The sequence below is a fragment of the Lynx canadensis genome, chromosome A2 (genome assembly GCF_007474595.2).
Source record: "Lynx canadensis isolate LIC74 chromosome A2, mLynCan4.pri.v2, whole genome shotgun sequence".
NCBI classification, from domain to species: Eukaryota; Metazoa; Chordata; class Mammalia; order Carnivora; family Felidae; genus Lynx; species Lynx canadensis.
In genome coordinates, this window is record NC_044304.2 from 133,949,073 (window position 1) to 133,961,794 (window position 12,722).

General features: G+C 34.4%; 1 protein-coding gene across 3 annotated transcripts in view; it reads right to left on the reverse strand.

The window, feature by feature from the left end:
* The window catches only part of TFEC (transcription factor EC), an 81,160-nt gene that overhangs the window by 54,015 nt on the left and 14,423 nt on the right, over window positions 1-12,722 (reverse strand). For all 3 annotated transcript variants that reach the window (XM_032592433.1, XM_032592432.1, XM_030308273.1), the window contains exon 2: window positions 1,129-1,377. In XM_032592433.1, coding sequence (XP_032448324.1) covers window positions 1,129-1,308 — 180 coding nt within the window. In that variant the 5' untranslated portion in view covers window positions 1,309-1,377. The remainder of the gene's footprint in view (window positions 1-1,128; window positions 1,378-12,722) is intronic.

Sequence of the window (12,722 nt, forward strand, 5' to 3'; positions counted from 1 at the left end):
GAATAGAAAACCTACCTCTACATTCACTTTTTTAAACAAAATTCCTTAGATATCCACTACTGAGAAGTTTAAGTAAATATACATGTAAAGATTTATGCTCAGTTTTGGATTTCAAAGACTCCTGTTTTATGGTTGTTTTATATTTATTAAACAGTCTACCAGATCCTTATTATTTTCCCTTTTCCAGATTAAAGTAAAATTGGCAAAAAATGAAATCTTCCTCTGTCACTTGTAATTCACATAATGGGATACTGAGCATTACTCTTTGGTGACTGGAGGCTACAGACTTAATAGCTAAAAAGCAGCAACCTGAAATCAGTAATCATCAGGAATGTAGATTGGGAGATTAAACGTGGGAGATCATAGGATCATGGCTCCATCTAACAAATCAAATGGAAAAAAAGAAAAAGAAAGGAATAGAAATTTCAGCTATGAATGTAGTTTTCTGCACTGAGATATTAAAAGAAGTCTTTTTCCCCAGGTCTAGTGGTTGTCAGTTCAATTCATTCTTCAGTACTTTTTTAAGATTCATTCATAAGCAGGTCACCATAAATATAAACCCCATGACATCACACATTTTTATTCATTTTGTATCCCTGGCACCTCTAAATTCCTGTAATTTAGTAAATGGTAGACATGTATTTGCGAAAACTATAAATGAGTAAATAATTAATAGTAAGAAATCCAGATACGATTCCATAAAATGTTAAGTGCAATAAGCTTTTTAGTCTTATTTCGGAGCACATATTGACTTCTGTTTAAAAAACTTCTTCCTATTTTATTTTAATGGGTATTTAAGATAATATAACTATCGATAAATATTTTAACTAAATATACCAGGAAATCTTTACAAAGCTAAATCTCTCTAATATAAATTACTGTTAGAGCTTAGTTTGACTCACAATGATACATAACTGAAACGAGTATTGAAAAATGAGTTGTTATATTTTATTATGCATAGTAATTAAGATGTGCATAACTAACTATTATATATGAATCCATGAAGACATCCCTTGTGTTAAATGCATTTGAATTTGGAATGTTTACTATAAAAATGTAGACTTCAATTTCTTTACATTTTTCCTCAAAACCTGATTATAGGTTTTCATAAGTAGCTATTAGACATACATGCCATTCCACATTGTCATCTTCTTTCCCAAGAGTTAGTAACTTGGTGAGTGGATTTCCAGTAAGGCCAGTGTCACTCTCGGGAGAAGGGTGCCCATGCTGTAGCAGAAGCGCACTGCTTGGCGTTGGAGGCTGTGACCGTTTAAGAGTCTGGTTGACGATTTGGTAGTCAAGGGTCATGAAGGGTTTTACTTGTCTCTGCACTTTCTGTAGCTGGGACTTCGCAGGACTTTCCAGGTGTGCTGAGACCTACAAAATAGAAACAGAACAAACGTGTGGTAACATTTGGTGAATTCGAGTTCCACCTTCAACAACTGAATTATGACAGACACACCACAATATCTGCTTCTCTCAAATTTATGATTCATGCTTCTGTCATAATTTATACAAGATACTAGTAGGTGATAGTTTTTAAGAAGTAATTTAAACTTACTAAAATATTTTTAGTGCTAATTCATTTTTTAAAGAATAGCCCTCAAAATAATATGCAGCCGAACCAAAATTTGGAATAAACACATAAGCCCCAATACTTTTTGAGGTTCCAGAAAAGAAAGCCTAAAATAATACAAGGAAAATATAGCTGATTCACTATTATTAGTAGTTTTCATATAATATGTATTTCCTGGATTTTTTATATTACAAAAAATATTCTATGGGACGTAATCACAACGATTTTTTATTAAATATATATATATATTTACGTTTGTTTATTTATTTTGAGAAAGAGAGAGCAATGGGGGAGGGGCAGAGAGAGAGAGAGGGAGAGAGAGAAAATCCCAAGCAGGCTCTGCACTGTCGATGAGGGGTCGAACTCACAAGCCTTGAGATCATGACCTGAGCCAAGACCTTTAACCGAGTGAGCCACCCAGGCGCCTCATTATTTTTTTTTAATATTTTATTATTTATTCTTGAGAGACAGAGAGAGACAGAGCGTGAGCGGGGGAAGGGCAGCAAGAGGGAGAAACAGAATCCGAAGCAGGCTCCAGGCTCTGAGCTGTCTCCACAGAGCCCTACGCAGGGCTTGAACTCACAAGCTGTGAGATCATGACCTGAGCCAAAGTCGGAGGTTTAACCAACTGAGCCACCCAGGTGCCCCTCAGGTGCCTCATTATTAAATATTTTAAAAAATTATCCAAGATGGAGCAGAACTAGAAATATATATACTAAATATGAAATGTGATTCTTTATGGGTGGTGAATATGTAGGTGATTTTTTTTTTTTACTTTTCCATATTTTTTAAAGTTTCTGTGCTAGACTTATTTTTATTTTTAAAAATCTTATTTTTAGGGGCATCTGATTCGATCTTGATCTTAGGGTCATGAGTTCAAGCCCCAGTATAGAGTTCCATAAATTAATTAATTAATTAATTAACAAATAACATCTTATTTTTAAACCTTTCCATATTCTCATTTAATAATAATCATGTAGAGTACTATGAATTGAAGGAACCATTCAGAGAAAAATCTAACCAGTGTCATGTGTCAACTAAACAACTATCCAGTATTTTGAAAGCCCTTTTCAAAACACGGCCTTAAAATTCTGTTAGTTATCACAGTTGACGATTTAACATTAATTGCACAAGGGCAATTGTAAGCATTTCAAGCTTTTCCTGTAGAAGACTCTGAAAGTAGTATTGCCTGCCTGTCCTCTTTATATTTACTATGCTGTGATGTGGCTTCTAATACATTTTCCTCAAGTGGCCTATATATAAACCTATTTAATATTTCCCTCATGTTAAACAATAGTAAAGACTGCGGTACAGTGCTTATTTTTCCTTTTATTTCAGCGACACAAACTACTCCTTAAATCCCTTAACATGCATTAGCTCAGATAAATAGCCTTTACAAAGTATTTTGCATTTAAATTAGCTGGTTTGGGGTACAATATTGTAGTAGTTACTTTAGTTTAATTCTGTTATGCTGACATTTTTAGCATTATTTTAATTGTACCTCCATAAAATAATTTTTCAGTCATATAAAAAAGATTAAGATTGGTAATAAAGATTACACATATTACTAATTATATTGCTATGAGCTTTAAAGTTGTAAAATAACATTTCATTAAAATGCCAGTGGTAATTTTTTTAGGGTAGCTATTTAGATTATTTTACAGTTTTAGTTAATCCTTCTTAATCTGCATATACACACAAAATATACATTATAAATAGCATCTTCAGATTTACAAATCATACAATGTGACAGAAGACTAAAGAACATTGTATACCTACAAATGAAAAATACCTCCCGTTCTGAGAAAGGTATGTTGAATCAGAATTTACAACGTTCATTAACTAATTCATTTTTCACTTTGCATCCATTGACTCTAAGAGCCTTCATTAGAGTACTTATTGCATTTGGTGTTACATCAAGAGTACAAGAGAAGTCGTAAATGTGATCCCAGGGCTCTACAAGCTTATGATCTAGGTGGGTAGTATTAATATACAATTACAGTAAAAATAATAATTATTATTATAATAATAATTATGATCTAGGTGGGTAGTATTAATATACAATTACAGTAATAATAATAATAATAATAATAATAATATGCAACAGGTATCAGGCACTGTGCTAAGCTATTTACATTCATTATTTCATTTAATCTTTGTTACAGCCTTAGGAGGGAAGTATCATTAGTATCCTCACTGCACTAGGTAGATGAAGCCACTGAGACAGAGAGATGTAATGACATGCCTCCTCTCACTCTGCTAGTAAGGGATGGAGCTGGAATACAGAACCTGCCTTCTTAAACACTATGCAATCTTGGCCCTTGAATAAATAATTGAAGTGACTAAAGTGCAAAGCCAAAGCTTAGGGTTGCGTACAATGAATTAAAAATGCCACAAAAAGCAGTGGCTTTTTAAAATGAATTATAAGAGAAAGTGGTTATAAATCAGGTATTGGAAGGAAATGGCCCTGTACATGCGGCAAAGGGAAGGAAATCTCAAATACAAAAGATCAAAGCAAACAAGAAAGAAGACAAGAAGTTGGGAGATGGTCACAAATGTTAGTTGTCGAAAAGAACTCACATGAGTATGTTTCCTTTCTCAAAGCAAGACTACCATCTCCTCTTTAGACCATTCTATACAGATACAGAATAAAATATAAAATGGGATCAACCCTAATTATGCCTAAATTATTGTGGAGTTTTTTTTTGTTTCTTTGTTTTTTTTGTTTTTTACAGAGAATTACAATGGGTTAGTAGGCAAAAGTGAAGACTGTCTGGGACAGTCAGAGAACAGTTATAGAACATCCATTGGGTAAGCATAAGGGATTAAAGCTTAGTGGAGCAGGGAAAGATAATAATAGGATGTGAAAAAAACTACTGCCCAGAAAATCTCCATCTCCTTCAATAATGAACTGATACCAGAACAATGAGACAGGTAAGTGTAAAGCAGCAACTAAACCACATGCAACCTATTTTAAAATATTTTTAAATTGCCTGGCCTGAAGTCACAGCCACACAGCTATTGGATTTCTTTACTGAAGGCCCCAGTATTTTGTGAGATAAAGTAGATGAAATGATAGGTTGCCATTCTTCATTTATCCACTTATTTAAGAATATTTTTTTGAGTGCCAAATGCATATGCACTGAGTGGTACACTGAAGGTAGAAGGGAACTAACCACAGTGTCTGCCTTCATAGAGTTGTGGTCTAGTCCAAGTTTAGAAAGATAGGAGGAGAGGGGCTCCTGGGTGGCTCTGTCGGTTAAGTGTCCGACTTCAACTCAGGTCATGATCTCATGGTCAGTGGGTTCAAGCCCCACATCGGGCTCTGTGCTGACAGCTCAGAGCCTGGAACCTGCTTCAGATTCTGTGTCTCCCTCTCTCTCTGTCCCTCCCCTGCTCACATTCTGTCCCTCTCTCTCACTGTCTCTTAACACTAAATAAACATTAAAAAAAAATTAGTGAAAAAGAAAGATATGAGGAGAAAGAGAAGAAAAATATGAGATATCTAAGGGCAAGGACTGTGTTTACCTTGCTGGCTGCTTTACTGCCATTCATCCTGTACATAACCCAGAGAATGGCACACAGCAGGTGATTAAAATTGTGTTCGCATGTGTTCAATGAATGAATGAATGAGTCATTAAAGTACAGTGTTTTAATAACTTTCATAGTACCATGGAGAGCTTTGGGAATCCACTAAAAGAGCTGGTAAACCATGACCAGAATACCAAACTCTATACCTAGAATGCTGGAGCAGCTGTAGACTGTGATTTAGTTCATTGGACTTTCAAAGAGATTGAGACCATCCAAATGTAAGGAATTTTTGCTTACAAAAGCAGTAAGTAAATCATATCCCCAGAACTCTGTACTATGCTTGAACTCTATCACTCTGACACGCTGCTATTGCAAACTAAACATAACGATGCTCAAATCCAAGCTTCTGTCTATACGCAGAAGTCTATTTTATTCCATTTAAAAGAATGTATGTACTTATAGTCTCCGTATTTTCCAAACTGTTATAAATAAATATAAAGTGTGAATGTGGTAAGAGATACTTATACCAGGAAGTGTAGGCTGAAGATTAATATTTCAATTGAGTACAAAAATTTATCCATGAGCATCCTGGCAGCCAAGGGAAAATGGGAAGTTTAATATATGTATATATATTATATAAGGTGGAACCTTGTGATATTGCAGACATTTGAGCATTTTTGATCTGTAGTGTTTGCCCCATGTGGGTCAACCAAATATATATTTCTTATTAAGTAATAAGGGGCGCCTGGGTGGCGCAGTCGGTTAAGCGTCCGACTTCAGCCAGGTCACGATCTCGCGGTCCGTGAGTTCGAGCCCCGCGTCTGGCTCTGGGCTGATGGCTCGGAGCCTGGAGCCTGTTTCTGATTCTGTCTCCCTCTCTCTCTGCCCCTCCCCCGTTCATGCTCTGTCTCTCTCTGTCCCAAAAATAAGTAAACGTTGAAAAAAAAATTTTTTTTAAGTAATTAGATCATACCAGTTCTGAGGAGAAACAAATATTTTTATGAATAATACCTGAGAATTTATAAGCTGCATATTTTCATGGATGACTTTAACAAAATATTGAACAAAATTCCAATAAGCAGTTTTTGTAAAATATGCAATGAAATTCTTCATATCCCCATATTTAAACAAATATTTTCTTAATTTGGGTCATCCAGGAAATACAGCCTAAGACTTGCCTAGGGGAGGTTTCATGGGGCGGGGGGTGGTGGGTGATTTCAGAACCTGAGCCACAGTAGGGTGAGAAAAGCAGTATCAGGCACAGGGAAGAGTGGCTCAGTTGCGAAGTTGACCATCTAGGCGATGCACCATCACATCCACTATGTTTATTTCGGATCAAAGGCCCAAAGCATAATATGCATCAGTGCAAGTGAAACGTCCAAAATACATTAACTTGTACAATTGTGACTGGACACTTAGCACTTCCAGCCTCCAGGGCAATTTACACTGTAGACTCCATGTTCAGATACACTGATCCAGAGGGTCACCTGATACGATCATCATCCTGATATCAATTGTCTCAAACTAACCTTTAGATAGAAATTATGGTGTTAACAAGAAGTTCCATTATTTGGAGTTAAAAAACTAAAAAGGCTAGCTTAAAAGTCTATTTTTTTAAGATTTCAAATGCAGTTTAGATTCCCATGTTCTTATAAAGGGATATGATCTTTTAAGAAGTTAGAAATAACGTATTAATGAGCTACACAAATGTTTAGAACCACTAATGCGAGAACTAGAGCAATGTGCTTAATGGGTAAACAATTTTTTAAAAAATCAGAATCACACAAACTCCTGCAAATACAATAAACTAAAGGGAAGGAGTTGGTCAGGAAGCAAAAAATGCGTACTCTTGGTTTCAGGACACATGATTGGAGAATCACCTCACAAAGGCAAGATGTATGTATCTGTGTTGTTGTTGTTGTTGTTTTCCTTTTTCTGTTTGTTTTTAGACTAGAATAGATGCAGGAATCCTTATTACTGAGAGAATTGATGGAGGTCCATGAGAAAGCAGCCTAATGTCATAAAAAAAAAAAAAAGTCAGCTATCATTCTCTGACAATAGTAGGTGAAACAAAAGATGATTTAGGGTAACTGATAATCTAATAAAAAAATTTTTAAGTCTCAGAATTTAGATCAAGCTTGTGAGGGTTCAAATTTACAAATCAGCAAGGATTTCACTAGAAATTAAATAATGTTAACAAGATGTTATTAATTGACCTTATTTGCATTTGGGTGTAAGATCTCTTGGTAGGTAGAAGACTGTGGAGTAATGTGGGCCAGCCATGCAGTGCTGGCTAGAAGGACTCTCTATGCCCCCATGTGGAGTCATTCTTACTTTCACACAGTGGTTTTCAAATTATGCTCCTAGATACATGAGTTCATTGCTCCAATTTACTTTTCAGTGTTCTACACTGTAGTCTTTTGACCTAGTTCTTGTATGGGTTTCATATCCCATCAGTGGATAACAACAGAGAGAGTATATTGTACAAAGAAATTTTAGAAGTAAGTAGGTAGTTGCACCAAAAAAATCTTTGAAGGACTCCACCAACCCTGTGATTCTCCATCTATACATAGTTGTATCTTACCTCCTTAATACTGCCATCCATCATATAAATACTTATAAATATGATCCATTCACATATATAAGGTTCTTTTAAAATGTTATCTTTTTATAGAGAAACCATAAGATAATGATAAAAGCCCTCAGCTAATTCTTTCAACATTTACTGAGAGTTTAACATTTAATGAGAGTTTGCTCTTTGTTAAAGCCAGTCCCAAGGGAAAGTCATTCCTCTCTAGAAAGCAGGTCTATGACCCACGTGTCACTATCCACCTGGAGACCACTTATCTGAACTGAGGGCACAGGACCTGGGAGGAGATAAAACACCTTCTGGGTACTGGCCTTTTGAAACTCAAAACTAAAAAGTGATGGCAAACATCACATGAGCAATTATCTCAATAACAAGACACTTTATCACCATTAATTTGACTAGCCAAACAAATCAATCAAGCAAACATGGACACCTAACCTAATAAGCATGTTTAGACTATCTGAAAGGAGAGAAACAGAAATCTATTCAGCAAGAAATATATTTAGAGTAAATATAGTACTCTGTGATAGTAAATAAAAACATATACACTGCCACCAAACACACGCATTTGCATGCATGTACACACTCACACACCCCTATGAAAAAGGAGCACAGATAATACCATTCACTACAACATGACAGTCCTTATTTAATTTTGTTAATTTTGTACTAAGCTTGAATTTAATAAATGAAGCAAAAGCTTGGACTTCACAAGTGAGTAATAGGTAACTATTCATTATGTTCCTAGCATCAGAGGTATATAAGAAGAAATCTATTTTGGGGGGCTTATGAATCTACTACCTCTAGGTACCTACTCATAAATGCCACATGACATTTGTTAATGTTACACAGTAAAGATTAATAACTCATTTCTTCAAATCTTACTTTCTTCATAGCAGTCTTTGGATATGATATATCCATAAATCTCATCTTGACTAAACCTAAAATTATACAGTCGAGCTTGTCTGATTGAGATATAACTATTGAACAAAGTAGAGCCCGGTTCATCAAAAGTTTTACTTAGGTTTCTGAATAACTGTCAGCATATTTCAGCTGAGTATTATATAATCCAAAGCTATTTAATGGATAATAATGTAAAATATGATTGTAACATATTCCTTCAGTCACAATCATCTGAATTTGGATAATTCCAATGGTATGTCTTTCAGGAGAGACCTCCGCTTAGAAGACTTTAAAGAGGCATTAATATTATTAAGCAGAGTTTGTTTAATTCAGTAGTGTTCTATCAGTAAAAATGCTTGTACTCCATGTACACTTGTATTTACACTATAAAGTCTAAGCTTCCCTTATAACTCAATCTAGCTCCATCTAGACTTGCACTGATTTGTTTTGTTGATGCTAGCATCTCAGGAGAATTACTATATTATACCTTTAAAAGAATTAGAACAAATATCAGCAATAATCGTGGCTTACTTGTGCTGATCGGTTTTTAAGCGCATGTGTATTTGGAGTTTTTGAGCCACAAACATCAATTAAGAATCACATCCAGAGTCTAACCACCTCATGTTGGCTTCAGAACAACACAAAAGGACCTGCACACACTCAAGTCAACTGGCAACAACATCAATGACTAAAATATGTTCATATGAAACATGGAGATAACTTGAGCCATAATACTTCAAAATATATTTGAACATCTGTACTCAGAGATTTAGCATTTACTGATTCTACAAATATTTTTGAGTGCCTACTACAGATAAGATTTTATTCAACTATAGTAAGTTCTGGGGATATAATTATGAACAAAACAGACAATCCAGTCTTCAAAGAGTTCACAGTTTATTAGGAGAGATAGATAACTAAACACATAATTGTAACACAATGTGATAAACTATGTGAAAGTAAAAGGTATCACAAAAGCAAGCAGAATGACCCAGACAAAAGGAAAGCAAGTTATTCAAATGAACATGTGTGCCTAGATACTTATGTAGGTAACAGTGGTGAGCAAAGTGAAACATGGTCTCTCTCCTCATGCAGCTTTTGGACAGGCAAAAGGGACAGATGTTAATCAAACTATCGCACAAATGACTGTAAATTCTCAAGCTCTGTAATAGGAAGAGATACCTAAGACTATGAGCCTGTGGACAGAAATTAGACAGAAGTTAGGGATGGCTTAGAGGAATGGATGATAGGACTGAATCTGGAAGATGACAAGGAAGTAACTAGAGCAAGAGTATAGAGAAAGAATTCCGAGAAAGAATTCCAGGGAGATGGAACAGCATGTGCAAAGACCTTGATGGGAGGAAGCAAGATGAGAAAAATGCTTGGGAGGAATTAAAGAACTGGAGCAGAGAGCTGACAGTGTGGTGTGGGACAGAAGAGGCCAGCACAACCAGTCCATGCAATCCTGCAGGTATATAAATGTGTCTTATTCTCTTTATGACAGCAAAGGGGAGAGTAGTAGTTCAGCCAGATGAATTCTAGGGGGTAAAAGGAGAGTGCAGGAAATAAAAAAGGGTGGTTTGAACTAAGATCAGGTGACAAGGGTGAGGTAGTCACATGGAAACAAGTAGCTGGATTTAAGAGATGTTCCAAAATAGATTAAGAAATGACCCCTGAGTTTGTGGCTTAAGTAACTGAATGAATAGTGATGCCCTTCCCAGAGAAGACTGCAGTTTTGGGAGGGACAGAGAATCCTAAGTTTGGTTTTGAACACATTGAGTTTGTGAAGTTTTGAAGATATCCAAGAGGGTATGTGAAGTAGACAGCTAGACAAATGGTTCTAGAACTCAGAAGTCAAGTATGGACCATGGATACAACCAATTTGACACTTACACTTAGATGGTAACTGATGAGATGATTTGTGGAGGATGTACAGAATTAGAAGAGGGCCTAGAACTAAACATGGTGGACTCTCAAGCTCTAATTACACGTGGAGCAATCAATTTTGTATTTTTCCCCTAGGTCCTATGGATTTCTTTCACATATTTTACAAAATGTTCACTCAAAGTTTGTATGGGTTATATGGGAGTAAATCCTCCTAAATTAAATAATTATTAGTTCTTTGTATTTCCAAAGTCATGCATTCAACCCATTGATATAGATACAGACTTATTTCTTAATCCAATTGCATCACAACTCTCATTATCAGTTCTCAACTTTTTAATAGCAATTTTAAAATCCAAAAAGCTCTGAAAACCAGAAGTAGTTTTGTGGCTGTTGCTGTTTTGTTTGCTTTTTTAAGTCTGGTGCAAACCCATTTGGTGACAAAATCCGATCTGAAATAAAGTAAGGCTATTTATAATCTTCCTTTATCTCACTTATAGTAGATATTCATAGGAATTTCTGCAGATATATTAATGTGTTTGAATATGGGATGCAGTCTTGGGCCGCTCTGGGGTTGTCAAAGTATGAGTAGTAATGTACCACATTACCTTTCAATATCTGAAGTACTAAGAATTCTAAAACACACCTAGCCCTAGTTTTCCGGATAATAGATTTTGTACTCTTTTTGTTTATTGAGTGAACAGCCTGTAGAAAAGACTATGCTATAGGCTTTGCATAAATTATTTTATTTAATCTTATAACATCATAAATTAAAAATTCAAATAGGCCTGCACTATTATTTTTTAAAACTTCAGCACAATATTTAATTGTATTTTATTTTCTGAAATTATAATGTATCAATAATCAAAATTCAAATTGAGCATATACTATCTCTTGGGGAAGAAATGCGATGAAGAAATGTGCTTTCTGATTCAACAAACTGAATGAATGAAAGATGTGTTTTTCCTTTAATAAGAAGGAATTGTTCAGGTGTAACATTATATTTTTGATATTATTAGACATATTTATATGTAGTGCCTATAGCTGTGTTTAAATGAGTTGATACTACTCTTGGAAGCTTCAGAAGTTTCTCATACAATTAACTTGCTTCCGTAAATGTAGAAATATACAAGTTAGTTATTTAAGCTAGATTCATTAAACTGTCTTAAATTTTGTCAATAAATTTCATAAAAAAAAAAGAGTAAATAAAAAGTTTATATGACTGCATTTAAACTTAAACATTAATATTTAATAAGAGGACTTTTACAAAGCAAAAGATATTTTGCTTCAGAAGTCAACAATTGGGCTTAGATGATATTTTATACTTCACAGTTACTTTCAACTTAAAACAAAGCTCTAATGTAATAGTTAAATGTACTTTTTTTCATCCTCAGTATAGTGACCTTAAATCATTTTCATTATGAAGTTGTAAATGTTCTTTCAAGGATTCACAGAATAAAGGAGCAACAAGACTGACTTCTTTAAAAGGTCTTATTTCAAATACCTTGTAAAGTCATCAGTGCATTTATTTTTAATTTTACATGTTCTAAAATAGATTCAAAACCATAAATAAGAATACCTGGGACCAAAATCCAAATCTCCCTATTAATTCTTGTCGTTTCTTGCATCATTCTGTTGCAAATGCATTATATTTTTCATCTTTAATATATCTAATGGTTAGATTTGGGATAATATTAATATATCATCAACTTATACAGACCTTGAAGAAGAAAGTCACAGGCCACATAAGGTAGTTGAATTTATAACAAAGAAATTTGTGTATTTTGTGAGATTAAAAAGATTATAAAGGTTTATTCCTGGAAAAAAAATTCTAAACAATTCAAGTGGTTTTATCCTATCTCGGGTTTGAAAACTTTTTATATCCTTTATCTACTTTATGAGTTGATATATGATCATCAATTAATGAAGTCATTTTTATCATAATAAAATGTCATCATTAGAACTGCAGTATTCCAGTCTAACCACTTTCTAAAGAATATGATTGGGGCATTTTAGGTAGTTAAATATTAAAATAATCTAATTGAAAATGAGACTATGAGATTATTCATTTTGATTGACAAACTGCAGAAAATGGCTTTGTTTCATACGTACATTTCTATCACTTAATTTTTACAGTTATTATTCATATTTCTGGGGAAAAAAAGGTAAAATTTGCATTGTCTTTGTTTTACTTAACTAGTAAATATGATGATCTCTGGCTCTTTGTGTTTTAAATGC